The sequence below is a fragment of the Strigops habroptila genome, chromosome 8 (assembly GCF_004027225.2).
Source record: "Strigops habroptila isolate Jane chromosome 8, bStrHab1.2.pri, whole genome shotgun sequence".
Taxonomy (NCBI): domain Eukaryota; kingdom Metazoa; phylum Chordata; class Aves; order Psittaciformes; family Psittacidae; genus Strigops; species Strigops habroptila.
The window spans coordinates 61,800,840-61,827,629 of NC_044284.2; the positions used below are offsets into that span (position 1 = coordinate 61,800,840).

The 26,790-nt window shown below is 45.4% G+C and overlaps 1 protein-coding gene across 4 annotated transcripts; it reads right to left on the bottom strand.

The window, feature by feature from the left end:
• Positions 1-4,039: 4,039 nt before the first annotated feature.
• Positions 4,040-22,944, bottom strand: SERBP1 (SERPINE1 mRNA binding protein 1). 4 transcript variants are annotated; one of them, XM_030494107.1, is made up of 10 exons: positions 22,429-22,942; positions 19,302-19,464; positions 18,240-18,377; positions 18,026-18,097; positions 17,353-17,427; positions 14,958-15,135; positions 11,769-11,816; positions 9,075-9,248; positions 8,069-8,107; positions 4,040-7,055 (listed from the first exon to the last, which is right to left on the bottom strand). In XM_030494107.1, the coding sequence occupies exons 1-10, from the start codon at positions 22,814-22,816 to the stop codon at positions 6,999-7,001; spliced, it is 1,332 nt and encodes a 443-aa protein (XP_030349967.1). In that variant the 5' UTR covers positions 22,817-22,942; the 3' UTR covers positions 4,040-6,998. The 4 variants fall into 4 exon arrangements, with proteins under 4 accessions (XP_030349967.1, XP_030349966.1, XP_030349969.1 ...); XM_030494106.1 differs by having other exon boundaries at positions 18,026-18,121; positions 22,429-22,931; XM_030494109.1 differs by lacking the exon at positions 11,769-11,816 and having other exon boundaries at positions 22,429-22,944.
• Between the last annotated feature and the right edge of the window lie 3,846 nt (positions 22,945-26,790).

Below are 26,790 nucleotides of genomic sequence, written 5' to 3' on the forward strand. Positions count from 1 at the left end.
CTGGTGGAGCCCAAGTGCTATGCTGCAGCTGCACACAGAATAAGGTGTCTTTAAAGATAAAGCTGAAGCATTGCTGCTAGATGAGACAGTCCAGATCTGCACTTACCTGAAGCATCCTCCTCCTGCTCAGGATCAGGCAGCTGTTCTCCATCCATAGCTGGCTCTATAACCTGTTGAATAATGGCATGAAACCCTCCTGTGACACCACCACCTTGGAGCACCTCCACAAACAAATATTACCTGGCTTGGTGAGGAAAGAACCTTCAGGAGCCCTGCAAAGGTCTCCTCACACAGCAGGGACAGAGATGCACCTGCATCGCAGGTCTCCTACCTTGCGGCCATGGCTTTCCCCACTTCACTTGAATCATAGAATCCCAGACTGGTTTGTATTGGAAGGCGCCTTAAAGCTCCATCCAGCTCCAACCCCCTGCCACAGGCAGGGACACCTTCCACTAGAGCAGGTTGCTCCAAGCCCCTGTGTCCAACCTGGCCTTGAACACTGCCAGGGATGGGGCAGCCACAGCTTGAAGTGAAAAGCAAAACCAAAGGGAGATCTCTGTTGGCTCATTCCTCACCTCATTTTCATTCCAGCTGTGGCTGTCACCTTCTCCAGCAGGCTCCAGCACTCCAAAGGCACTGCAGGACAAGGCTGTGACTATCCATATGCAGGCACACGCTGCCTCCCGAGCTACTGCCTGGCAGGCTGGGGGCATCCCAAGACGTGGCTTACCAAGCTCCATCCAGCCTTCACCACCACCGCTGCAGTGGTGGTGGTGAAGTCTCAGGGAGTCTCTGAAATGGTTTCACAGGAAGGTGAAACTCAAACCCTTTTGTTGATTAAGTTTTTCCAAATCTCCATCTAAACCTCCCCTGGTGCAGCTTGACGCCGTTTCCTCTTGTCCCATCCCTTGTTCCTTGGGAGCAGAGACCAGCCCCCTCCTGGCTCCATCCTCCTGTCAGGCAGTTGCAGAGAGCGATAAGGTCCCCCCTGAGCCTTCTCTTCTCCAGACTAAACCCCCCCAGGTCCCTCAGCCGTTCCTCATCACACTTGTGCTCCAGGCCCTGCACCAGCTCCATTGCCCTGTAATGAATAAGGAACCGAGGAACAGAGAGACTGAAGGCAGCTGCCCAGGAACCTGCTTTTCCAAAGCAGAGGAAAGGTGCTGTGGGAAGTGCTGTGAGAGGAGCAGGAGCAGCAGCACCCCAGGTACCAGCTCTGGCCGCCTTGGTGTGCTCTTGAGGGCTCCTCTGCAGCACAGAGACCATTTGAGATGCATGTTCCTGCATGTCCCACCTGCGCTGGCCACACAACAGCCATTCCCCATCAATCCAGCATGGTTTCTGTACTTACCTCTCAGCTCACCTGCAGCAGATGCTGCCCATGACTCTCCCAGATGTGCCAAGGGATCCTGCTCATGTCATGGTTGCAGCGAAGCTCCTTCCTGCCAGGTACCACAGCAGTCACTGGATAAGGAGAACACTCACCCCTGCTGCAGGACCACTTGGCAGGAGCTCACCACACTGCCAGCAGAAATCACGCACTGAAGATAAAACTACTCCCAGATGCGCCAGTAAATGCACGTGACAGCATCTCAAGAGGGGCATGTACTCATAAGACACAGCACCCACAGCACCAATGCCAGTGACATACGCTCCCCCCTTCCACCCACATTCCCAACACAGATGTCAAAGCCATGATCTGCAGGTTCCCAATAAAACCACGTGTGAGGAGGCTTTGCAGCAGCTCTGCAAAGCAGCCCCACTCACTCAACCAGAAATTGAATTCTGAGCTGAGTTTTGGGATAGCATTTTAAACCTGGGATTTAGTTGCATCCTCACTGCCACCTCCAAACTGGCTCAGGATCTCCAACTCCAGGTCACAGCTCAGACAGGACAGCAGGAGGATGCACTTCCACATGGAAACAGCTTTTAGCAGCAGTCCACAAGTGATCTGCAGAGCATCCTTTTGCCAAGGGCCTGTAGGGACAGGCCAAGGGGAATGGCTTTAACCTGCCAGAGGGGAGACTGAGATGAGCTCTGAGGTAGAAGCTCTTCCCTGTGAGGGTGCTGAGGCGCTGGCACAGGGTGCCCAGAGAAGCTGTGGCTGCCCCATCCCTGGCAGTGTTCAAGGCCAGGTTGGACACAGGGGCTTGGAGCAACCTGCTCTAGTGGAAGGTGTCCCTGCCCATGGCGGGGGGTTGGAACTGGATGAGCTTTAAGTTCCCTTCCAACCCAAACCAGGCTGGGATTCTGGGATTTTATGATTAAAATGTTAAACAGGACTGACCCACAGGAAAACACATGAAGCAGCATTGACCACCTTGTCCCCACACGCTTCCCTCCTGCTCCCTATCCCTTCCCTGCAAGTGCTGCACAACCTCATGGAGCCAGACAGACCTTCAGGCGCTTCCTTAGACGCAAGGACAGAAGGGAATCTTTTCCTTGTCCTCCATACAAAGCAAGAGAAATCCTGCAGTTTGGTGAGTACAAGCCCCAAACACAACCAGGCATGCGCTAACTCAAACTGCTGAACTGAAAGCAGTAAAACCAACCCCATATCCTATTTACCTTCACCCAGTAAAGAATGTGCAAACAAAATCAAGCTCCCTCACCTCTTGGTGTCACAATGACCTTTGTATCAACGTCTCGGGTGATGATCAAACAGCTTAAGAGCGCTTATCAGTAACTACAGCCAAGCTACACCCTGGGGCAGCGAACTGAAACCTCAGTCACACTGACCCCCCCACAGAGGGCAGCAGCAGCAGCCCGGCTCATCCCTGTCCTGCAGCGCACCCCAGCAAGAGGGTTTGCTGCTCCTGGCCAACAGGAAGACACATCAACAGCCACACGACCACCAGAACTGAGACACCACACATGGGTCACAGCCCCACAGCACACCAAGCTGTACTCACTGCTGAAACATGGGAAGAGAAAAACCCGTAAGTTCCTACTTGCTTCCTCTCTTCCAACTCAATCCAAGGTGCATTATTGCTTGCAGCCCTGCAAACTTCAATCCCAAAGGAGAAGCAACAGCCATTGGGCTCCAGCCACAGCCCCACACAGCAGGACAGCCCCTTCACTGCTAGGAACAAAGCCCAGGCTGCTTTTAGTGAGAGCTTAGAAGACAAGAACAGCTCCATTAGTTTACATCCTCCTCCTATTTTCACTGTCAGGTATTTCACCTGTGAAAACAATGTACAGAAGGAGATGAACTACACCCAGACCAGCCTCTGGCAAGGCGGGGTGAAGCACCATTCCCCATATCCACACAAAGCCACTCACACCATCCGCAGGACTTTTTGCCAGGTCTCAGCTCTGCCATTTCGGCTGGTTCCAAGGTTTGGTCTCCAGCCTGGTAACAGACATCTCCCACCTGGGAAGACTGGCTCAGTGGCACTCAAAGGCAAATGTTTCACTCAGACTGGGGCCAGAGATCCAAGAAACAGAACTCCATTTTCATGCTGTCCGTACCCAATCTGGCAAGAGGTTTCCAGCTGGGCATCACAGACAATTCAGGACCCCAAGTCAGCTGCACACAGCCAAATTAGATACCTATTGCCAAAGAAAAGTATTAAAAAACCCAAAAGGCCAAAAAAGCACTATTATGTCATTCGCCCATCTTTGCACATCAATCTTTAACAGACAACAGAACACTAGAGCACATTTTCCCCTTGCTCTTCATGTCGCTAGATAAATCACCACAGGGCTTCACATAAAGTCCTATTCCAAGAGACAAACAGCATCATTAGGACAACAAGCAAACCTGAAGTCTCCCAGTGAGGACAAATTCACTGTTTTCCCCTCAGTCAGGTTACACCCCCCAGCATGAACATTACGTTTGGGTTTTCAAGTGCAGCACCCAGCACAGCAGATAACTTGCTGACCATGGCATGGGGACACTGCGCTTGCTCCAACACACCCTGAGCCTGGGCAGGAGGCTGTTACCCAGCCAAGGGAGACCAGACCAGGGCACATCCCAACGGGAACGTGGTCCTTGTGATGACTTTAGGAAAGAAGCAGGTTAGCAAATGCTGAAGTGTCAGCTTTAGGCATATGTCCTGCGTTTATTAAAACAAGAGCGTGGCTACGCAAAAACCAATCTCCACGGGCAAAAGTCATTACAGTCAAGAGTGGTCTCAACTCCTCCAACTGCAAACACCGTAAATTCACACTGACTTCTGGTGTTTCAGAAGTATTCATGTCCTTTCCCACCCAGCTAACACTCACATTTATTCATCAGTCTCGTTTCCTCCCAGCATCGGCAGTATTCGATCTGTAAGATGAACTTTCATGCTCCAAACTTGCCATTCGAAAAGCCAATTGGCACCATGTGCTTTTTCTCTCTGTTTCTCTCCAGCTTTTTCTGCTGACCATCTTTTTCAGCTTGTTCTGATTGTAAAAAGGTCTAGTCCTCTGGATTTGGCGTGACAGCAGAAGTAGCAAGCAAGAGGACAGAAAATGTTACTAAAGAGCAAGCTCATTCATCATAAATAAGCTACTCGGGACACAATTCCCCAAGGAATTGTCCATCCCTGGCAATGGCAACCCCTGGGCACCATCACCACGGGCAGACTGGCCCTCCTGCGGCAGAGAACCTAGATGAGCCACTCTTCACCTAAGTGGTTTCGTTTCATCTCCATGTGTTCTCATGACATTTTTAAAAGAGCATGAAAATAAACCTTTATTTCAGTTCACACCCACCAATATTAAAGATAAATGTTCACAGTTTTAGTTCTTGACACAAATGGACTGAAAGAGGCAAATTTACATCTATCAGAACAGCAGACGGACCCATTGTTAAGTACAAGCTGTCTTGCAAATCAGATGTGCCACTTGGGAAACTGCTCTATGCCCCACAGCAGGAGAAGGGGAAGCTCCCGAGCAAGCCCAGCTAGCAGGGCCCAAACCACACACTGGCTGGCCCAGAACTCATCTGGAACATAAGCTGAATGGTAACTGGAACAGCAAAACACAGTTTGGGTTAAGGGGAGGAAGGTTTATGTTACAGAGAAAGCTCTTCCTTAAGTGTGTTTCTGCACATCAAGGTATTTGTTATCCAAGGTGTCCCTAATGCTGGAACTGCAATGTATTCTACCTTACCACAAAGGGAGAGGGAGGAGGAACAACTCAGTGCTGGACCTGCAGCAGCCCCCACGCTGAGCACCTGGGTAAGATCAGCAGAGAAATGAATCAAGAGATTTTGATGCCATCCACTGTTAGAAAACTTGCCTCCTTCTCACAGCCTGGTACTTCAAACTATAGGTGAGTGCACTAAAACCTCTAATGCAATGGTATTAACAGTGTTTTACAACAAAAACTTCTGTAGAAAACAGTTCAGAGAAAGCAAGCCAGCTGAACACCACAATTAAGGAGTCTGATATTTCATATTCAAAGGTCTCCAATACTTTTTGCCTGTCCTGTACAGCTTTTAAAAAAATAGGGCATTACCTTTTGTTTTCTATCTACCTAGTTAAGAAACTACAAATATGTTATAAGCTGTCCAAAGTGTAAAACATTAAATAAAATGAGAAACCTGTTTCTACTCTCCTAACAAATGCTGCAGATAAAAACCCTTAAGAAACCCTCTTGATCATTCTCTCAACTCCTTTTTGCGTCCTGAAGTGGCAATGTTCCTGTCACAGGGATTAAATTAAACCTACACTGAATTTCTACAGGGGTAAAAAGAGTTTCTTACAATCTGAAAAAACATTCATTTGTCAGCTAGCCATCGGTGTCCAACACTGCACAAAGCCAGACACAACTCTGAGGGAGAGGTTAAGCCTTGGGGGTTTGGTTTGTATGTATTTAGTTGTATTGCGCACAGACTGCGACGTTCCCATCTGGAATGGGAAGCAAAACTCCCTCCTGCCAGAGCCAGCCGTGCCTTGGTGGTTTCTTCTGAAGACAACCTGCCACTGTTGGAGAAGCGCTCTGAATACATCAGGTGCTGATGTACTTGTGTCAACACTGCTGCTCGACTCCAGTTCCCAACCGGAGCCTGGATGGACTAACCGGAGCAACAGCTTCTGCTTCCCCCCCTCCCAGCTCCAGCAACAGCGAATCTCCATCTCCACAGTATCCCCTCAAAAGAAAAAGCATCAGTAATTTAAAAACTCTTTTTTTTGCCAACAAAGCATCTTGTTCTGTTGAAGGGAGGAGGAGGAGGGAAGAAAGGTAAAAAGGGTGAGTGAAAGGTGTAATACATTAGTTGTTAAAAACTGTTTGAAGACCAATTATCCACACGTCATTGCTGGATCAATACACAGGCATTTCACTACAAACCAAATGTGCTTTGCATCTTTCTTCAAGTATCTGCTATCAATTTTGTATAAAGATTTTCTGCATTAACAAACTACCAAACGTAGGTGAAAAATGACTGTTTTTTCCAAGTCTGAAAGCAAGGATTAAACCTGAAGTACTCCAGGAGTCGGAATTCCATACTGCACTAACAGTCTGCCAAATTAAAATCCCATATATTCCAAAGGACCATGGCCTGATAAAAATCTGCTCAACAGGAGTTAAGGAAACAGAAATAGTGTGCAAGAATTAAACCCTAGTTTGTAGTTTGGGAGGGGGGAAAAAATGTCTAAAATCCTGAATAAACCAAATAAAAACCACAAATGAAGTGAAAGCTTTTAACTGGTACACACTGTTCACACCTATATTTCAAGTTTGGAAACGCATATTTTCAAGCAGCAATACAAAAAAGTATCCATGAAGAATGCATAATCTCTGAAAAAATTATGAAAACATCCCTGCTACCATTACATTTCTAAATACAAAACTGACTACCATATTGTTGCTTCTGTGTAGCGAGAGAAGTTCATTTTCAAAACAGATAAAATTCAGTCTTTAGGTGTGAATGGTATGAATGACAGTCTCTTTTTCCTTTTTTTTTTTTTTTTTTTTTTAAATTTCTTAGTTGTTTAGGATCCTTAAGCATGCAAGCCTCGGAGAGGAAGGCCCGACGAGGGCAGGGGTGGCTTATGACATCCAGTTTAGGACAGAGCTGGGAAAGCCTCTGGGTCATCTACATCAGGAGCAGAAGCACTTGACTGAAAGAGAAACATCACAAAGTTATTACCTGCAGCAGCATCAAGCTCTACCATGATTCTGATTCTTCACACAGCACCAAGCCCTTGCACTTGCCATGCTGAATGAACCCTACTCAGAGTAGGGAATACCAGGATTCACAGAGGTACATTGTGGTGTACCAGCAGTCTAGCACTGGACAACTTACTGCAAGAGCAATCTTTCCCCCTCCATAATAAGCAACTTTTTTATTCCAAGGACTATAAAGTCTCCTATACTTCTTTCTGAATCAAAGCTACCTGAAGAGGCTTTACAGGCAAACAGACCATGTTTGCACATGATTATCATACAAGGTTATAAGTCTTTTTCCATTCCTAGAGATCCCTACATATGGGCTTACATATTCTACTAGCACATAAACATTAATTCTTACCAAGGGACATGACTAAAGTGTCATAGAAAAGGCCTGCTTGTAACACAAATTAAGTTTCACATGTTTAATTTTCCCCCAGTCACAAACTAGCTATTGATAGAAAGTAGTTTTGGGCCAACCTATCCCCAGAAATTCACACATCACCAAGAATCAACTCAGCACTTCCCAGGGTTTTTTAAAGGCTCTGTACCACACCTGAAACCAGTGCTGCAATGAAATGCAGAAATTAAATGGTTTAGAATACTCTTCACTTCGTCCAGAAGGGATGTGGCAGAGAAGAGCAGGAAGAGTCAAGATAGTGGAATTTCCTGTAAACATACTCATTTCTCAAGAGATATATTTAAACCGTTCCAAAAAAGTTGTACCAACACCTAGAGGCAAGACTGAGACACTGCAGGAGCACTCAGCCAACAAACTGGAGTTAAGAAGGAATAGCAGGGCCTTAAGCCTAGTTAAGATACAAAGCCTTAATATCTCCAGATGCTCATTCCATAAAACCAGAAAGCAAGTCAAAAAAGCCAGTCCAGCACAGGAGGAGTTACAGTCCCTGCAAGACAAGGACCACCTTGTTCACAGGTAACACAAGTACCAAAGATCACCAACCTGGTTGGGTGTGTGGATCACGTCAAACTCCTTAACCAACTGGAAGGAAACAAGCAAAGTTAAAGTAAGTTGCAGGAAACTGTTTAACCACTTTATGACAGCATTCTTGGAAGCAAGATGCTTCGTGTATTAGTGAAACAACTCAGAGAAAACAGCACCATTTAATTCCAAATCCTTAAAACTCTCTCGGGAGAGTTTTTTCAACTAATAACCCTAAAACTTGAAGTAATCCAGTGTGAAAAAGTTAGTGTCCCAGAAGAGATAAAATTGATCGAGTCTGGTCTATGTGAGGAAGGCCACACCACACAGACTGAATTCATTTTGTAGGAACAATTTGATTAGATGTATTTAAGCCAAATAAATGATCCCTAATAAATCCAATCTTTACTGTAGCTGCACTATAGCACTTCAATTTCACTTGTGCCCTCCCCGACCCCATTCAGTACTTTTCCTGAGTACTTCTTCAAGACTCTAGGACTAGAGGAGGAAAAAAAATTACTGCAGATCAGAAAAAGTAGTAAGAGCCTCATAGTCTTATTTCCACATAAAAACCCCTTAATCACTCAAATTCAAGCTATAACATGCAGGTGTAAAAGCACTCTTTCACCCCCAGCAGGTCATAGCACAGATACTCCATCCTGATGGTGTCCGAAAACAGCTCTAGCACTTGCAGTTCTGTGCTGGCATTAAGAGAAGCATCTCACAGTACATTGGTGTCCATACTGAAGAGTCATTTTTGGGGTCTGGATACAAAGATGGGCACTTTTTTTAATCCAACCTACTCCTCAGCCTCCCTTTTTTGTGTTTAGTAAGATACACTCATCCTTTTGTCCTAACAGCAACCTGGTTTAAAGTAAACTTGTAAGAATAGACACTTGGTTTTAAAAGGGGGTGTTTTTGCCAGAGTAACTCCCCCAGAAATAAGGAAGATCCCTAAAATCATCTATATGAAAATCCTAACAACTGAAACTAAACTCCTCTGTAGCTGAAAGCTGCAGCCACTTACCTTGTCAGTTCTGCCTCCACGGCTGGCCCTGCCACCACGTCCTCGGCCACCCCGTCCCCCTCTGCCACCACGTCCGGGGCGGCCAAGGTCTCCAAAGTTGATCTCCAGCTGGGATGTAATATCATTTGCTGGCTTGCGGAAGTGATGATCCATTACAGAGTCCTCAGCATGAGCCTGAAATGAGGGTTTCTTCATGAGTAAGGAAAAAATTCACCAAAGGAACCTTTCCATCTGTAGCTGCACTCTTACCACCACAGCGTATGTGTTCACCTCCAAATGCAGCCTCAAATTGGTGACTGATTCGAGTTAAAAATGCAGGATTTGTTAGGAATCGAGTTATACCACTTGTGCAGACAACAAAACCACGCACAGGTAGTTAAATAAGCACTTGAGCAAACAGGTATTTTGCATTTCCATAATCCAGGAAACATGTTTAGGCTTATATGAGACCAAACTACGACCAAGCCGGCATCGAACCTCATTTTCTAGCATTTCTCTTCTCACTTCATATCCTGAGAAACCTTCAGGTTCCATCAGTTCATTTCATTCTTTTTAAATACTCACTTGATAACCCATCTTTATTTTGCTCAATGAGTACATTACACTTCCTCATTTTGCTCAGCCCCGTATCATAGAATCCCAGACTGGTTTGGGTTGGAAGGGACCTCATCCAGGCCCAACCCCCTGCCATGGGCAGGGACACCTTCCACTAGGGCAGGTTGCTCCAAGCCCCTGTGTCCAACCTGGCCTTGAACACTGCCAGGGATGGGGCAGCCACAGCTTATAAATATATAAATATTTAACAGCAGGGAGATGGCAAGAACCTCTCACTGGTTTGCATCAGCCATAACAAACAGCACAGGGGGCGTACACAGTTCAAAGACAATGAAACTGAGGTAGCTGAAACATTAATGCTAGAACAGAGAACCAGTCTCACTAACAACACTCCAAACTGTGACTCTCACCACCTCTGCCTTGATACAACATTGTCTTACAGCTGGTTGTTCACAGTGCATTCAAACCTCGAGGAGCAAGGTGCGTACATCTAACACCATGAATGCTGTTATTCAGGAAACTGGAGTATTTCATATTATTACACGCTGAACACAAAAAGAACAAAGTGTTTTTCAAGTAATTATTTTTCCTATTTTGAACAAATAGTTGTTCCATGTGGTAAGTCAGAGTCAGGTTTTGGCACCTCTGATGATGCACACAATGTAAAACTGGATCAGACCAAGTGTTTAGCTTTCTTTCCCTACATGCCGCTAACTTCTGGCACAGCAATTACCAACTTGCTTGTTTTTCTCCTACAGAAGTGCAACGTGCAGGCTGAAGCCTCCTAACATACTCTTGTGGTGTAATTACACAATATGCTGACTTTCAAAGGCAACATATTGTGCAATTAAGCCCCATAGTCCTTAATTACTGTTTGTGGATCCTCCATAAGGCAGCCAATGGATACACAGAGGTCGGCAGTCAAAAGGCTGAAAGCTGCTTTCATGGATTCCATGAGTCAGTCCCAAGCACCGTGACAGACAAAGCTATAAAGACCCTTCTCCCCCACCAAACTAATTACACCTTTCTGTGCCCAGCTCTACTTGTGGCCTTCACACTGTCCTGCAGTTGGATTAGGCACAATGAGAAAGAGCCCTCCATGCTGCTTTATTTCAAACATGTTTCACTGGGATGTATTCCAGGTAACAAGTGGTCCCCATTCCACTCCTGATGTTATAGACTTGACTTGTACACCCTTTCCTCACAGATCTCCTTTCCAAACTAGGGAAGTCAGCCTAAGCAAGTTATTTTTCAGAGAAAAGTCATTCCACACCTCAGCCTGACACAACACTACTCAAACATAGGCACACAATACCTCCTGTTATGGTTTTGATTCATTTCTTACTACTTAGTATTTTATCTGCAGTTTTGATCATTGTATTTTCAACCTACTGAGAGTTATGACATTCTCTTCTGTGAGAGGTAATATCAGTGGACTTGTACATTAATTCTGTGCACTCCCTTCCCTACGTTTACTGCTTAAAAAAGAAACACTATAATCCACCAAACCCATTGCATTTTCACAACTTAACTTTGGTTTAACCACCAAACCAACAAATGGTAAAATCTGTATATAACCTGACAACTTCTTTATCCAAAGTAACTAAAGCTAATTTAAAACACCAATAAAAGACTCGGCATGTTCTCCTCATCCACTTCTGTCACTCTGGTGACAGCAGCCACAGACATACTGCACAATTTGCTTAGTCTGAATCATCTTTGGAAGCATTTCATTGATATGTATTGGCAACCCTCAGCAGTGCTCTAACAACTGATAGCTTCTTGAAGACTTTGCTGCACTTATGGGTCTTGGGGAAGACTGTCAAAAGTTAGGAACAAGCTACTAAAGGAAAGAGGGCCAAAGCAGACAGCAAGATATGGAAAACCAGCAGCAATGAGAAAAAATAAAGACTTATGACAGAAGCATTTATGGTAAGGTTTGAATTCAGCTCAATTAGGAGCAGGGGTATTGAAGGGCCCCATATGGTGCAAGTTAGACAACAGGCATGGACAGAAAAGCTCTGCATTGTATCTACTTGTATTCTCTATTTTGGTGACTTTTGTATATCCAGACCTTCGTTTCAGAAGGGGCTCTTATCAAAACACAGGTATTACTGGTTAGATATAAAGGATCAGTACCTCATTTGACTCCAGCAGACTCCCCTGCATTTCTGTCATCGCCTTTGTCTGATGAAAGTTGCGTGTCCACGCCAAAGTGACAAAAGGAACAAAGGGAGAAAACAAAAGGAAGAAATGAGACTCAACTACATACAGAAACAACAGGTAATAAGGTCACATGAACTTGCTGGGTACAGATGTCACTGAGAATGTGGAGCAGCAGAAGGATGAGATCAACAGCTGTGCAAGCATCCAGAAAGACTGGAGGATGGACTAGACCACAGGCATGGAGACAAGAGAGATCTCAGATTGATACCAAAAGAGCTTAACATGAGCTGCTGGCAGCTTTAGTAGAGACCATGCATGCGGGATGATCTCTAGTACCTCAAACCATCAGGCACAGAACTGGACAGATAAGAAGGTGGGATGTTTAAGATTGCTGTTAATGAGAAAAGGTTCCTGCATAGCCTTGATTCAAGAGTCATTCTCCAAATGTGGAGAAGATGAACTATCCTCTTCCAAACCATCTCAGTCTCCCACGGCAGACTCCTCTAAAGAAGCGATTAGATTAGCAAGGAAGTTTGAAGGCACGGAAAGAGGCACAGCAGAGCAGATATATCGAGTAGGAACTCATCTACTATCAAGTCTTTCCAGGAGACTTGCATTCAACTTTTAGAGCAAATTTTAAGATCTCTCCACAATATAATTCCTTCCCATTTTTCGTTCAGCTGCACCACGAGAACTTAGAAGACTGAAGCCACTGAATCAGCTGCAGAGAAGGAAAAGAGAGGACCTGTTTTATGGCATAACCCAATCTCCTGGGAAGAGTTTCACTAGATCAGGGCTGCCAAGACACAAGGATTTCATATTAAACCAGCAAGAATCCGAGACAGTATTAAGAGATCATTTTATACAAAGTATCGCTTTCTAGTAAGTGTATAGCAAATGTGGAAAAGAGGAAAGACCTCAGATAGGGTCAAGTGTTTCACCCCTCCATGAAGAGCACTACGAGGAGGCAGAGGACAGCGCTTTCACAAGACTAAGGCAGATGAACAGTACCAGATCCTCAGACTCCCTTTTCCCACAGACTCTCAGGGCATCCTCCCAGTAGTTCTCAAGCTACAGGAATGAGGGTGGTCATCACAACAATTCAAATTTACTGGGGCACATTGTGCCTTTTCAGCCATGAGAGTACAGAACACTGGGGCTGAAACCCCAAATTTGCTTATAAACCAAGACACTTCCACGTATCAACTCGTTCACAAGTAAGAATCACAGAAGCCTTATATCAACCTTAATTTCATGACTCATAAGTATGGCCAAGAGGACAAACAGAAAAAGAACAGCATGTGATTGGTAGGTTTTGTCCATAACTTCTAAATATTCCACCTAAACCCGCTCACAAAGGAGCCACAGCAAAGGCTTTCCCAACCCCTGTATTATAGAGCTGTTCTGCTATAATACTGAGCCAAAAAGCCCCATGCTGCTTCCCACAGGACCAGGGAACAATGAGTAAGTGAAATGGGGAGACATATCTGCTGGACACACACCAAAAGCAGGCTGAGAGCATCTAGATTTAAAGGCAATATTGTTAATATCTCAATTCCACGCTTACACAGCAAGAGGCTGTTACCATCTTAAGTGATAGTGTTAGAAATAACCGACTCATTTCTTTAAGGAGAAGTGAACCAACACACCTATCAGAACAATCTACTAACCATGTCAGTTCTTCCATGGAAGTAATGTGATTAGCTAGTCTCACTGGGTTTGTGCGGGGTTTTTGGAGTTGACTACCAATGTGTTTTCAAATACAAAATACAGTATGGATCCTTCTAGCTCCGAAATAGAGACTACCACCATGTTCTTATACTACTATACATGCAGATATGTTAAAAAAAGACTGTCTTCAGCTGCCTAAATGTCAAATATATCTGTTTTGGAGAGACTGGAGCTGGGGGAGCTTGACGGACTACAGGTTTAGCAAATCTTGGTCGAGTAGGGAAGTATTTCTGTTTAAATATACTCTTCTAACATACAGCACCCTTAAGTCCAACTCCATTTCCCTTTTCTACACAAGCCAGAGACAGCAGTACTTAATGAACAGTTCACTGAACAGCTTAAAGTAAACACAAAGATACACAATCATTTAAAGAACTTACACACCAAGGCAAGGCAAGAAAACAGCATGACTGTGACAAAGCCAAACTCATTCTGAGTTCAATGAGATCTGAAATGGAGTTTTCACTGGAGAGTACTGAGTAGTGCCTCCCCCTCTGTATTGTGTCCCCAACTTACAAGAAAAAACTGACAAGGTGTGAAAAAGCAGAAATGGGTATTAGAAGACCAAGCAGAACATTACATACTATCTAGTTACTTCAAAGGCAGTCACAGCCATCTGGTATACAAAGTTGCAGGCCACCCATATCTTAAGTGGGCGACTGAATATATCACAGGGTTAAAAACAAAGATTAAAGCAGCCCTGCATTAGAAAACAGAACTCTGAGCACTTCCCTCCCTTCTGAACTGAAAGAGTTTTGTCTCTCCCTGCCACTCACACTATCCGGGAACAGAACAATTAAAATCTTGCAATGAGTTGGAGTCTTGAGAAGCTATAATCCTACAGCAACCATGTTGAACATCTCTGAAGCATCCAAACACACCACCTGGCTTCTCAAAAGCTTCAAGGAGGGCTGTCTATGTAATATTACAAAATGAGAAGATACTTATGTTAAAAAGGTAAATTACACAGTTTAGATATTAAAGTGTCTGAGGCATGACTACTATTTCTTCAACCTTTCCTTGTGTTTAGCAAGCACCATAAATCTGTGTACTGCATAAGACAGATGCTAAATAATATAAGCTTTCTCTAAAAAAAAAAAAAAAAAGGAAAAATGCAGATAAATTTGATTTTGACAACTCCCTTCTAAAATGCTCACCAAGAAGCTCTCCTTACAAAGTTACCTGCCCAGATGCAGCAGTATTCCAGCCTTATCCCTAGATTGTATCACAGTATATACCAACCTAAGCGTTGCTTAACTGCTAAAACTGACCACAATAAGAATGCCTACATAAGAGAAATGTTGTTGCCACTTCACAAACTTTCAGCTACGAGTCAGTGTCTCAAAGGATGAAGTTTCCACTCCAGGAAGTGGAAATCAATAGCAAAACCTACACAATCTGGATACTAGCAAGTAGTGAAAATCACTTTACCTCCTCGCTCTTTGACTTGTGAAGAACAAATCCTTTTTTCCATTGCCCATCAGCACCCTCATTTGGTTTACGGATGTTGAACTCAACTTTTGCACGATCCTTACTTTGAATAGCTTTCCACTCATCCAGGGTCATTTCCTTAGGGCCTTCTTCCTTAACTTCTTCAACCTCATTCTCTCTGCAGTAAATTCATGGATTATTGGTCATGACTTAGAACTCACATTCTAGATACAACAGATTCAAAATCAGTTGTTAATTGTCAGCAGATTATAAAAGCCTGTCAAGTATTTAGCAGTTAAGAGGTTTACATATGAAAATTCATCTCCTTTAGCCACAGTGCCAAAAACATATCAAAGCCAGATGCTTCTGAGCAACTACATGGTGAGCACAGCAAAACATTAACAACGCCCCATGGTGTCTCTTCTCCACATTAATGACAATTTTCTTTACAAATATGAAAGCCTAACTTCTGCAATGGGCTTGTTTGGAGCTTTCCCCTTCTCTCTCCCCCTTTTTTGAGATACCTCTCCCCCAAAGGTTCAAGTTAAGGCAGTGAGAGGCAGCTTGTTCTCACCACAGCTTTCAAGCTTGTTAGTTTTTTAAGAAACAGGATTTAACCAGCTTTGGATATTCTGCTTCCTTTACTGAGCCAAAGACAATTATTAATTTCCTATCTAACTGAAACTGGTTTTACTTTCAGCTAACTGGAAAAACATGAGAGCATATAACTTAGCTATTTGTGCAATATATCACCTCATTGTAAATGTTCAGGGCCTCTACCTTCTGCCAAAGAGCTATTTTTATGCAAAATACACAACAGATATGCCCAGTAACAGATCATGTTCCAGCTACACAGTCAATCACCTAGTCACTCATTTGTGTGTTTATGCAACTGAATTTCTGATTTATAGAAAACTAGTGCCATGTATGTAAAGCAAATCAAGAAAGCTGAACTCAAAAGGTCTTAATTTTGTGCTCATTTTGATACAATAACATAGAGGTTTTAAATCAAAATTACTCTATTCTCATTATTTTCTGTTCTGTCCTATAGAACAGCTTTTGACACGGTACATATTCAGAAGCATTTTTTGTTGTTCAATGCCAACATGTTGCCTCTCAGCATTCTGCACATTTTACTGCAGTAAAACATCCTACAGTTGTGCTGAAGCGTTTAGGTTAGAGATTCACACCAAAACAGCCAACTTGGAACTAACCCATGTAAAGATGCTTTTCTATAAGGATAACTGATGGATTACAACAGATGTGTTCTGCTTGAAACTAAGAAGGGTACCTATTTTCTGCAGATTTGAGGAAGCACCAGCACACTGCTACTAATAAAGATCCCCAAAATAGTGCAGACACAGCAAATTTAATTTACCCAGCTTTCCAATACATGTAATTTTTGCAAGGAAAAATTAGCTAGCTTGCATTTCCTGATCAATGCCCAGACTGTAATTCCTTACAAATTCTCATACTACTTCTGTATGCAAGCTGACCTTAACCTTGGACCACCACAACCTTAGAGAATAACACTTAGTCTTCTTTTAGTTAAGCTAAATCCATTTCTTACCCTCTATGCAGTGACTGCACTCTCTTTACCACTAACCAAAGTCATTAATGAGGAAACCCAGCTACAGCAAACTGCACATTAGAAATCTTGTGCAAACAAGTATTTCAAAATTCATCTTCTCTGCCCTTTCCTTTTGAATCCATCATAAAGCACATCCCTCATTAAAATACAACATTTTACTGTACTATGCTACCATCAAAATTTGCATCACGTTTTAACATTGACTCTAACAGTGTCGTCACTGCTCATCCTGCTTCACTGGTTACTCCATTTCATTCGTCCAGTCACTGGATGTACGAAATGTCCAAGTGGAATGAGAAGCAATTAAGTTAACTTCAAAGAAGTTAACACACAGAAGCTGGAGAATGAAAGAGATATAACCTTTCTTCTACAGGCTGGTCACGCTGTCTCAACAGTGGGTTGGAAGACCTAAGCTTTAAAAAGTTGCCTTCCACTGGCAGAAGAACATTTTGTCCCTTTTGCTTGGTGGTTCTACCTAATTACGAGCACAGATGCTTCTGGATTTGGTATTTAGGAGATGCAATCCCCAGACCCTAAGCGTATTAGAACTGATTATTAATAATTAAATCTGAAAGTGACCTAAGAGCCTGCATGACACTTATGAACAGTTTTGAGATGATAATTTTTAGACACACAGACTTTAAAGAGACAGTCGTTCAGCAGCACTGTGGATAATTTCCTATCTGCTGAAGAAAACAGAATCTGAGTTAGGTAAAAGAGAAGTAGGAATGAGTATCAGAGGTTAAAGGCAAAGTCATACTGCCTCTGAAGCAATCAAAGAGCATTAGGAGGAGTGGTACTCACTTATTTTCAGAATCAGCAGGCGGATGCTCCTCTCCCTCTGGCGTTTCCTCAGTTGCAGCCGACTGATCCAACTCACTGCAATTACATAATGTTTGGAGTTTGGTTTTTTAAGAGTTCATCCCTCTTTAAAGCTACGTCAGATTAATGACTAAGTTCTACAGTGGACTTACACAAGCCACTCTTCTTTAAAAATAACTATTTCTTTAAGGATTGGTGCTCTCTGTGCCTTTTACATTCACCTTCCTAAAGGTTTTCCCCCACATTTACTAACGCCCATTCTGAAAGCCTCCTGCTTTCAAACACAACATGGATCTGGGTATTAAAAATCCTGTTCTCAATGTAATACTTGTTAAAAAAAAGCATGCATAACCTGATCAAAATTGTTAAAATTTAACTGTTCTATTTAGTAAAAGAGCTATTAAAAAAACCAGCACCAAGTCCCTCCATGCCAAACTTCCCCCAAAATTCCCTAGTTTCAACAGCAAAGCCATCTCTTATGTTACAAGAAGTTGTTCCTTTACTACATTCTGCACAAGCTGCTTTAATAGCATAGCAAAAATTACCAAAATCAAAGGCAAAAAAGGCAGCTTAATCTTTGTATTTTGCAAGCAGTTAGGATTAGGGTTGATTAACATTCTGCTAAGAGTTGTCTGAGCAATGACAGATTACTAACGTTAGTTCGTCTTTGACGGTTCCCCAGTTGTGTGATCCACTGCCACCACGCTTGTCCTCATGCTTTAGGCCGCTGAAATGTGAATGTGAAACAGAACTAACAAAACTGAGTTAACATTATAGTGTCCAGAGACAGAAATTCAAAAGCAATTATTAAAATGTATATTAATTGTAAAGAACAGCCAAATCAACAACAGAAAAAGTTAAAGACTTACGATCTATCGCTGCCACTATGTCTGTCAAATTCACGCTTGCCACGAGAGTCAAACCCATCTCCTCTGCCCATGCCACGGCCGCGGCCACGTCCTCGGCCAAGTCCACCACGTCCACGCATAGGTCGGTCAATAATGGGTCTAGCACGGAACAGCCAAATGTGAGTATTTCACTTTCCAAAATTCACAGCGTGGTTTTTCAGGTTTTCTTTTTCTCTTCTGGGAGTTTTTATTTCCTTACTTTTCCTTTTGTAATTAGTGTTTGTAACTGCGTCGAGGCTCTAATTTCAGTGCCAAATTGTTACACTGAAGAAACCCACGTATGTAATGCCTGCATTTTAGGGTCTGGAAACAAATGCTCAGAAGGATTACTGTTTGTTTGCATCTCCTGGCACTAAACTCCAAAATTTAGTGTTTGCACTGTGTTACATAACTAGCTGATACACCAATTTCCATTTAACTCGCATTCGTGCAACTTACTTTTAAAAGACAGATCTGATCTTTGGCTGCGAACATTTGAATATTTGAACGTTATTTTCAGAACACTTGAATTCTGGATCCCTCATGATACACTTTAAATCTTGCCTTAACATAAGATGGCTTCTCACTTCCAGATCTGAAGCCGCTGCAGCCAAGATGTACACACCTACATGGACAACTTTTATTGGCTTGAAGTCAGCTGTATGGATTTAAGCAACAGCATAACAGCAAACAAATCTCATACTGCAGGCAACAGCTACACTTGGGTTCCTTTCCAGAGCTATCTGCTACAGATTTAGAGAGATATGGTGGGTACCAATGATTTAAACCCTATTTTCAGTTATACCCATGGAACTGCTCATGTTAGCTCATTCCAGTCTAAACCTTGAGTCAAGTCTATACCAAAATCATGGAAAAGAAAAGTGTTTCAGTCTGGATGACACACATCCTTCTTGTGACTGACAAAAATATAATCCAATCCATTTAATTTTGATTTAATCAGCTCTCTGGTTTTTAACTTAGCAGCAGAAGACAGGACAGCCCCTTCCTATCAAAGCTTTTTGTCCAGCAAGGCAGAATTCTTACTTATCCACAGAAAATTCTCCTCCTTCTCCTTTCTCATCAGCAGGTTTGTCGAAGCGGCGCTCACGAGGAGGTCGTCTCTCTGGTCTCCTGTCAATCGGTTTGCCTTCACCCTGCTGCTGCTGCTGCTGCTGCTGATCAGGCCTCCTGCCAATGCGTCTTATCCCTGAAACATGAGGCGAAACACATCAACGGAATGTGGAGCTGCTCCGGGACAGATACCGCTCTTAACACCATAAAACAGTATTGAAGGTGAGCTGGAATTGAAGTTTTTCTTCTAGCCTTGTGACAAGATAATCTGAGAAGCTGCAAGTCACTGTAGATATTTCACTCCTTATTCACATTTTTACACAGCATTTCAACCAAACTCTATTTTGTGCAAGTGCACACTTTTACAATATTGCAGGGAACAAAAGCTTCGGAGCACACAATGCATGAATAATCCATGTTAAAACAATAGGGTCAACTTTCAGAGAAGGATCACGGTAAGCAAGATTTTTATTTCCCTCCAAAAGGTGTTTTTCAGGTAAAACAAGTGGTTTTTATTTTGACGCACAGCAAAACAAAGTCAGCATCACCACAGTGGACCCTCTGACAGCCACCCTGCTTCATGCCACCATGTCCTCCTGGAAACAGGAAACTGTTTTGGGCAGCAACTCAACCCCAGGCAGGTGCCACCTGCGTGCTGATGTGCAGCAGGTACTGCTCAGTGACTAACAGCGTCCTCATTCACACCGATCCTCACAGCCCAATACAGCTCCTGCCAAAGACCCACCTCCTTGGGCACCTACTTAAAATAGCTTTAGAATACACCGTGCCACTGAACTGGCCGCTGTTCTTCCCTCCCTCCCTATGCCTTCTGACAGGGGTTTATTTTAAATGATAACTTCCCATTATCTTCTTCACTAAGACATCTGAAAGATGTTAAATACAGTTTTCCACTCATCTCAAAGGCCTTCTTTAGAAAGATCTGGACAAACAATTACTGCTTTGTTACACTATTTTCTTGCCAAAATGTTTAGGGATAACGCACTAAACAAACCAAGGCCGGCTCAAGAACTGTGAATTATCTTTCCATTTAAAACCTGCCAATTCTTAAATATTTTAAAGAAATAGGTCCTGCCTAACAAGCAATGTCGTATTTGGGTGGGGCTGAAGAAGTTACAGTTGTAATGATATCCAAGCCAACACACCCAAATGAACAATGTCTTCTTACCTTACAAGCTGTACTTAACGTCAAGTTTTGCATGACATACATTGCTTGCTAAGTAATCCTTGCCCCCTGAGGAAACCCAAGGGTTAAGCTCACTAACACTTGCTTTGAAAAGGACTCTCAAACCAAGACAACCATTTCGTTTTAAGAGGTAAAGCTCGGCAAGGAGAGGAAAGCAAACAGGCCGGTGTCACAGAGGAGGTATGCTGCAGAACTGGAATAAGCCTTTTGAATTTCGAGTTCAACACCCTGCTGTGCTTACAAAAACCCGGCTCCTGCTTGAAGCCGAACCAAAAATACAAGTTATTTCTTCTTAGTATCACAAAGCCTTGAACTGGTAATTCACCAAATCAGCTGCACCTTTACAGAGCAGTGGAATAGCTTTAAAGTGAAATACCATCAACACAAGAATCAAACCTCATTGGTACCATGGCATCAAACACCTTTATGATATTAGAACTATTGCCCCACACAAAACACGGACATTTTCAAGCTGGAAAGTGCCTTTGTTTACCACAGTGGCCCCTACGCACTGCTGCAAAAGCAGGCCTGACTTTCTCTGTTTCACTGCTATAATAAGCCATGAAATACTGATTTTCATAGTGAAGTAGTTCTTGTTCTTGAAAATGAATGTGAAAACTAGGAGGTAAACATGGACTGCCAGCCCTGCCAAAGCCCCTTGTGCTGGCCCAAGGCTCTGCTCACGCTTCAGGTTTACCTCAGGAGGGGCAACACCACAGTTCTGAACCTGACTAATATTTCCTGGCTTGGCACAAATTACTGCATTCCTCGCATGGAAAAAACTCTCAAGTACAAAAGAGAACAAGCAGACAGCATTGTGACACAGTTCCTAACTCCTGCTCTCACGAAGGGTTTTCAAACAACGTTTGGGAGGCCCAGTTTCCAAAACAACTGGTGTATTAAAACTTTTTCTCTCTTAAAGAGCATAAAACACGGTAGAGAATTATCCTGCAACACGCACTGCAGTTAAGATGCTTTCACATAGCACAGTGCTCTTCCAAACTGGCCCCGTTTCTGGAAAGACCATTTACAGAGTTAAACCCCAGTGAGCAAGTTATTTCTTCACCCACCCATCAACTGCTGTCAACACACTTTGACCCATTTCAAGCATTCAAATTTAATCAGTTCTGACCATTCTGACGTGCACTGAAGTTTGTGCAGGATACAAGTGCCTATCAACAACATGTGCACACAAAATCTACCCCTCCTCATACAGAGCTGTGTCCTACTGTGCTCACATCATATTCATTTATCCTATTTGCACTTCAATTTCTGTCTTCAAGAGTATCCCATGTGGGGTGTCCTACAGGTTTACACGAACGCGGCTGAGAACGCACACAACCTGTTATTAAAATACAAACGTGATTCCTATCGATACCGCTCGGCAGAATAATGACCCAAGCGAATTTTGGGAAGCGCAGGGACTGCCACACATCCTGTCAAATGCTCCAGGCCACCCCAAACCGGTTAAGTTTGGGATGCGTTGCTGGGCTTTTATGCCTCGCCGCACTCTTCCCCCCCGTGCCCCGCCGCAGAGCCCGCACCGGGGCACCCCACGCCTGCATTCTGCGCGGGCCGGGCCGTGGGGACACACCGCCCGCGGCCACGTGCGGCCGGGCAGCACGGCCACGGCTGCTCCAGGAGCTCCGGCCGCCCGCAATGACCCCTCCGCGGCGGTGCCCCGGCGGCCTCCCCGCCATGCGCTCCCCCACGTGGGTGCGAGGCTGCCGCAGCCGAAGGCCCGGCCCTACCCGGGGCCGCCCGCGCCGCCTTCCCGCCGCCGCGGGCTCCTTTGTGCGCGGCGGGACGCGGGACGCGAGGGGCGGCCCCACGGCAGCGCCGCGGCGCTCGGCCCCCTCCTCCTCCCCCGCCGCAGCCCCCCGCGGCCCCGCTCACCCTCCTTCCGCAGCGGCGCGCCGGGCTGGCCGCTGCCCTCCTCCCGGCGGTCGGCGGCGCCCCCGGCGGAGGCGGCGAAGGGGGGCAGCGGGTTCTTGCGCTCCTTCTGGGACTCCCTGCGCAGCTGCTTGGCCGCGCTGCCGACGCCACCGCCGGCGCCCGCCTGGCCCGGGCCGCCGCCGCCGGCCCCACCGGAGGAGTTGGTCTGGGCGCCCGCCGGGCCGCCGCGGGCCCCGCCGCCCCCCTGGCTCCCGCCGCCGCCGCCGCTCTCTTTCCTCCGGGTCTCGGCCGCCCGCAGCACCTCGAAGGGGTCGGACTCGTCATCAAAGAGCTGGTCGAAGCGGTTGGTGACGACGCAGCCGAAGCCCTCCTGCAGGTGTCCGGGCATGATGGGCCCCCGTCGGCGGGATCCTCCTCCGATGCTGCCGGGCCCCCCGCGCCCTGCTCGCTGCCGCACAAGATGGCCGGCTCCGAAGAGACCCGCTTCTCTTCCGGCGCCGGGCACATCCGGGCACCTCACCCCGCGCGGGGCACGCCGGGAGTGGCAGGCGGCCCTCGCCCGCTGCCGCCCGCGCCGCCCGCACGACTACAACTCCCGGCGTGCCCCGCGCCGCCATTGTGTGGGGCGGGCGGGGCGCGGGGCCTCCCGCCGCCGCCATCGCCGCGCCCCGCGGGGGGACCTGGGCGGGCGGGAGGTTGGCGGCCCCTCGCGGAGCCCGGGTGTGAGCGGTGCCCCCGGGGGTAACCGGGGGCCCTGGAAGGGGTTTGCCGGCCGCCGTGACATCAGTCCTGACGCCATTTATAAGCTCTTTTATAAGCGCCTTTCTGCGCTGCAGGCGCCATTCGCCACCGTCGCAGCCCGCTCTCCTCAGGAGCTGGGCGCTTTGCCTGAGGAGAACCTCCTGACGGGGCAAACCACCACAAGATATATGTAGAGCTTATTTAAGGATTAAGTAATCACAGAATCCCAGCCTGGTTTGTGTTGAAGGGAGCTTAAAGCTCACCCAGTTCCAAGTCCCTGCCCCGAGCAGGGACACCTTCCACTAGAGCAGGTTGCTCCAAGCCCCTGGGTCCAACCTGGCCTTGAACACTGCCAGGGATGGGGCAGCCACAGCTTCTCTGGGAAAAGTCTGTGCCAGCGCCTCAGCACCCTCACAGGGAAGAGCTTCTGCCTCAGAGCTCATCTCAGTCTCCGCTCTCGTAGGTTAAAGCTGTTCCCCTTGTCCTATAATGCAAGCTGGCTGCAAGAAACTCAGTTTTTAATTAGCTGTTAAGACACTTTAAAAGCACACTCATAGGTGTGAGTGAGAGCGTGATGCGGACAAAAGTTTCATGCTTTCATACTTGTGTGTATCTGGATAAACACACAAATCTATGACACTACTATCTCACTTCATCCTTCTCCTCTGTCTTGTTGGCTTATAAAAATAGGTCAAAAAAACCTGAAGAGCATGGAATTGGCGATGGGCATTTGGGCCTTCACACAGAGCCATGGGACAGCCACCTGCAAGACAGCACCGCACTCAGACACGGCAGGGTTTGTCCCCTGTCAGGGGATCTGCCATCGGATCCAGTGCAGACCTGGAGAGAAACACCCTGTCAGGTGTATGCTGTGCGTTAGGAAGGCGATACAGTGCCACGGTGTTTGATCTGAAAGCAGATCCTTCCTACATCGTTGCCATGAGTGCATGAAGTACCCCACATACGGGGGCTGGGTGAGAGACAGACGTGATGTGAGACACGTTGCTCTGCGGAAGATAAAAAGAGCATTTTCACATTAAAACCCTGCAAATCTGACACCTTCACTATCATTAAATTATGACTGAGGTAAATACGTGCCACTGAAGGCAACTTCAGCAACAGCGGTTTAAGAGATTGACTGCTATAACCAATAAAAAGTTCCTATTTCAAAACCCTGCAGATGGGTCTTAGATGTACAATAAAATTTTCCTACTCTCATTAACATTTATACTCACCTAATTAGCAGATATACACAATTAGAAGCCAGTATCAAGTGAAAATGTAAATGTTCACAGTATTAATTAGTCTTTATAGTTCTAGTTACAGCCAGTGGGAATTATATCAAGATTAAAAGCTATTTTAACTGGCATGGATTTGACACATCCTTCTAAAACACCATTTCCCATGCTCACACTTTATATCTTTAAATAAGTTATCTGAACCTTTTGGTGCCTGTTAGTATAATTAAGTTTATCCTCAGCAATATTATCCTGTATTGCTAATATTTACCTTGCCTACCCCAAGAAGTTAGACCACTTTAAGTAATTGCTTTAGAAATTAATTTCATTTGCTCGGCTCTTGAAGGTGCATTTGCCCAGAAATCGGGGACTCCACAAACCCACTGGTTTTGAAAAGTAAATCCACAGTTTGATTTCTTCTAGGTCAGCTGAAAATTATCTTGGTTGCGTTTATTGTTCTTCATCAGCTTTCCCTGCAGTGCCACCTCTCTTCTGCTCCTGGGAGGCCCTGGAGGAAGCTCCTCCTGCAGAATCACTGCGAGGTCTGAGGGGGATTGAGGCACCGCGTCACTCACACCAGACACTCACCCTGTTCTCCAGATACTCTTAAGTAATCACCATAAATTATATCCCAGAACTCAAAATATCTTCTTCAAGCAAGCCTTTTTCTTTTGGGATGACTCAGATATCGCCAAGCAACACGTAATGAAATCTCTTTGCACGTACATGGCAGATGTTTTCAGGAAAAGCCTCAAACCCATTTCAGCTTCCTGTTATATCACACGCACTGAGGCTTCGTTGCGTCACATATTTTATGAACAAAATAAGGTTGTTTCTCACCTGGTGCCCTGACACACTGCTTGCCATGGACAGCTTCTTGTTCGTAAAAAGGCATTTATCACAGAAATGGACTTAGTTGCTTGTCTTCAGGCTTGGGATGTTTCACTCAAAGGGAAGTCAGAGCATCTCTCTTTTGTTGCTTTTGCATATCCAACACCCTCATGCTACATTATAAGCTAACATACATTTGGATGCCCAAATTTTCCAGGCGCAGATATAGCATAATAGGTTTTGGGTCACACCTTGAATTAAACACACCCAAACCAGACACAAAGCATTTTAATATAAACAGGGACATTGATCACCACATGAATACAGCCACCAGCAACCACACTTACCCATTCTGTGCATCAGGGAATGGGAGCTGCAGGGTGGAAGCTCCAGCTCTTCTCAGGACCATCGGACGCTTCATAGAATGGTTTGGGCTGGAAAGGACCTTACGATCATCTAGTTCCAACCCCCTGCCATGGCAGGGACTCCTCACCCTAGACCATGTTGCCCAAGGTTCTGACCAACCTTCTTCCTTATATCACGTACTGCATGCTTGCAGCTCGGTGTCTGCAGTAAAGAGCACTGACAATTAGTCACACAGGTCAAGAGTCCAAATGACAATATTGTCCACCAAATATAACTCACAGTTTTCAGGCCATAAGACAACCTTTCACTTCAGAACATTAAAAAAGGGTGTTTAACATTTTTAAACTAACCAGGAGCCTTAACCCCGAAGGAGAGTCCAAGTGTCGTACCCACGCAAGTGTGGTACTTCCCCCCATCACACAAAGGACCAGCATGGTCAGGGCAGAAGTTACCTGGGTTTAGGCCTTATTTGAAAAGCAAACTTATTAATTGGCACATTCAAATTGATAACTTTTGCCTTAGTTGACAGGCGCAGCCTTGCAGGACTCCCAGCCTGAATGTGGACATGGCACATTCCCTTTCCTCCAGGGAAGGGCTGCAGCCTGCTGTTCCCTCCTGGGAAAAAGAGGAGGAAATGTTCAGGTCAAACCAATGACTTCATGAGCAGTAGAGCCAAAATGCTTGATTTCCTACAGCTGGGGAGCTCCAGGTGGGTCCCACCATGCTCATCAATACCTTGCAGCATCTGGAGGAGCATTACTGCTCTCTTGTTTTCCTTCTGGAGCATTGCTCCTCCCAATATCTTGCTTGTCTTCTGCACTGAGCCCCTGCCCTGGACGTAGCAGCCTCCTTTCACAGGGCTTGTAAGAAAATAAGCCCTTTCTAGTTGTTGTTGCTCTGTTAGATCTGCTCAGCATTGGCTAACAAAGGTGACTGGGGGGTGGCTGAGGCTGACAGCTTTGCACCTGCATTGCTTCCTTAGGAAACTTGGCCAAGTGCTCAGTGAAGAAAATGCCTTTCACAGTTTGGTTTGTGCTGAAAAATCAATCTGTTTGGGCCCCAACAGCCCTATCAGCGCTCCAGGCTTGGGGCAGAGCGGCTGCAAAGCTGCCTGGTGGTAAACGACCTGGGGGTGCTGAGTGATGGAGCTGAACATGAGCAGCTTGTGCCCAGGCAGCCAAGAGGC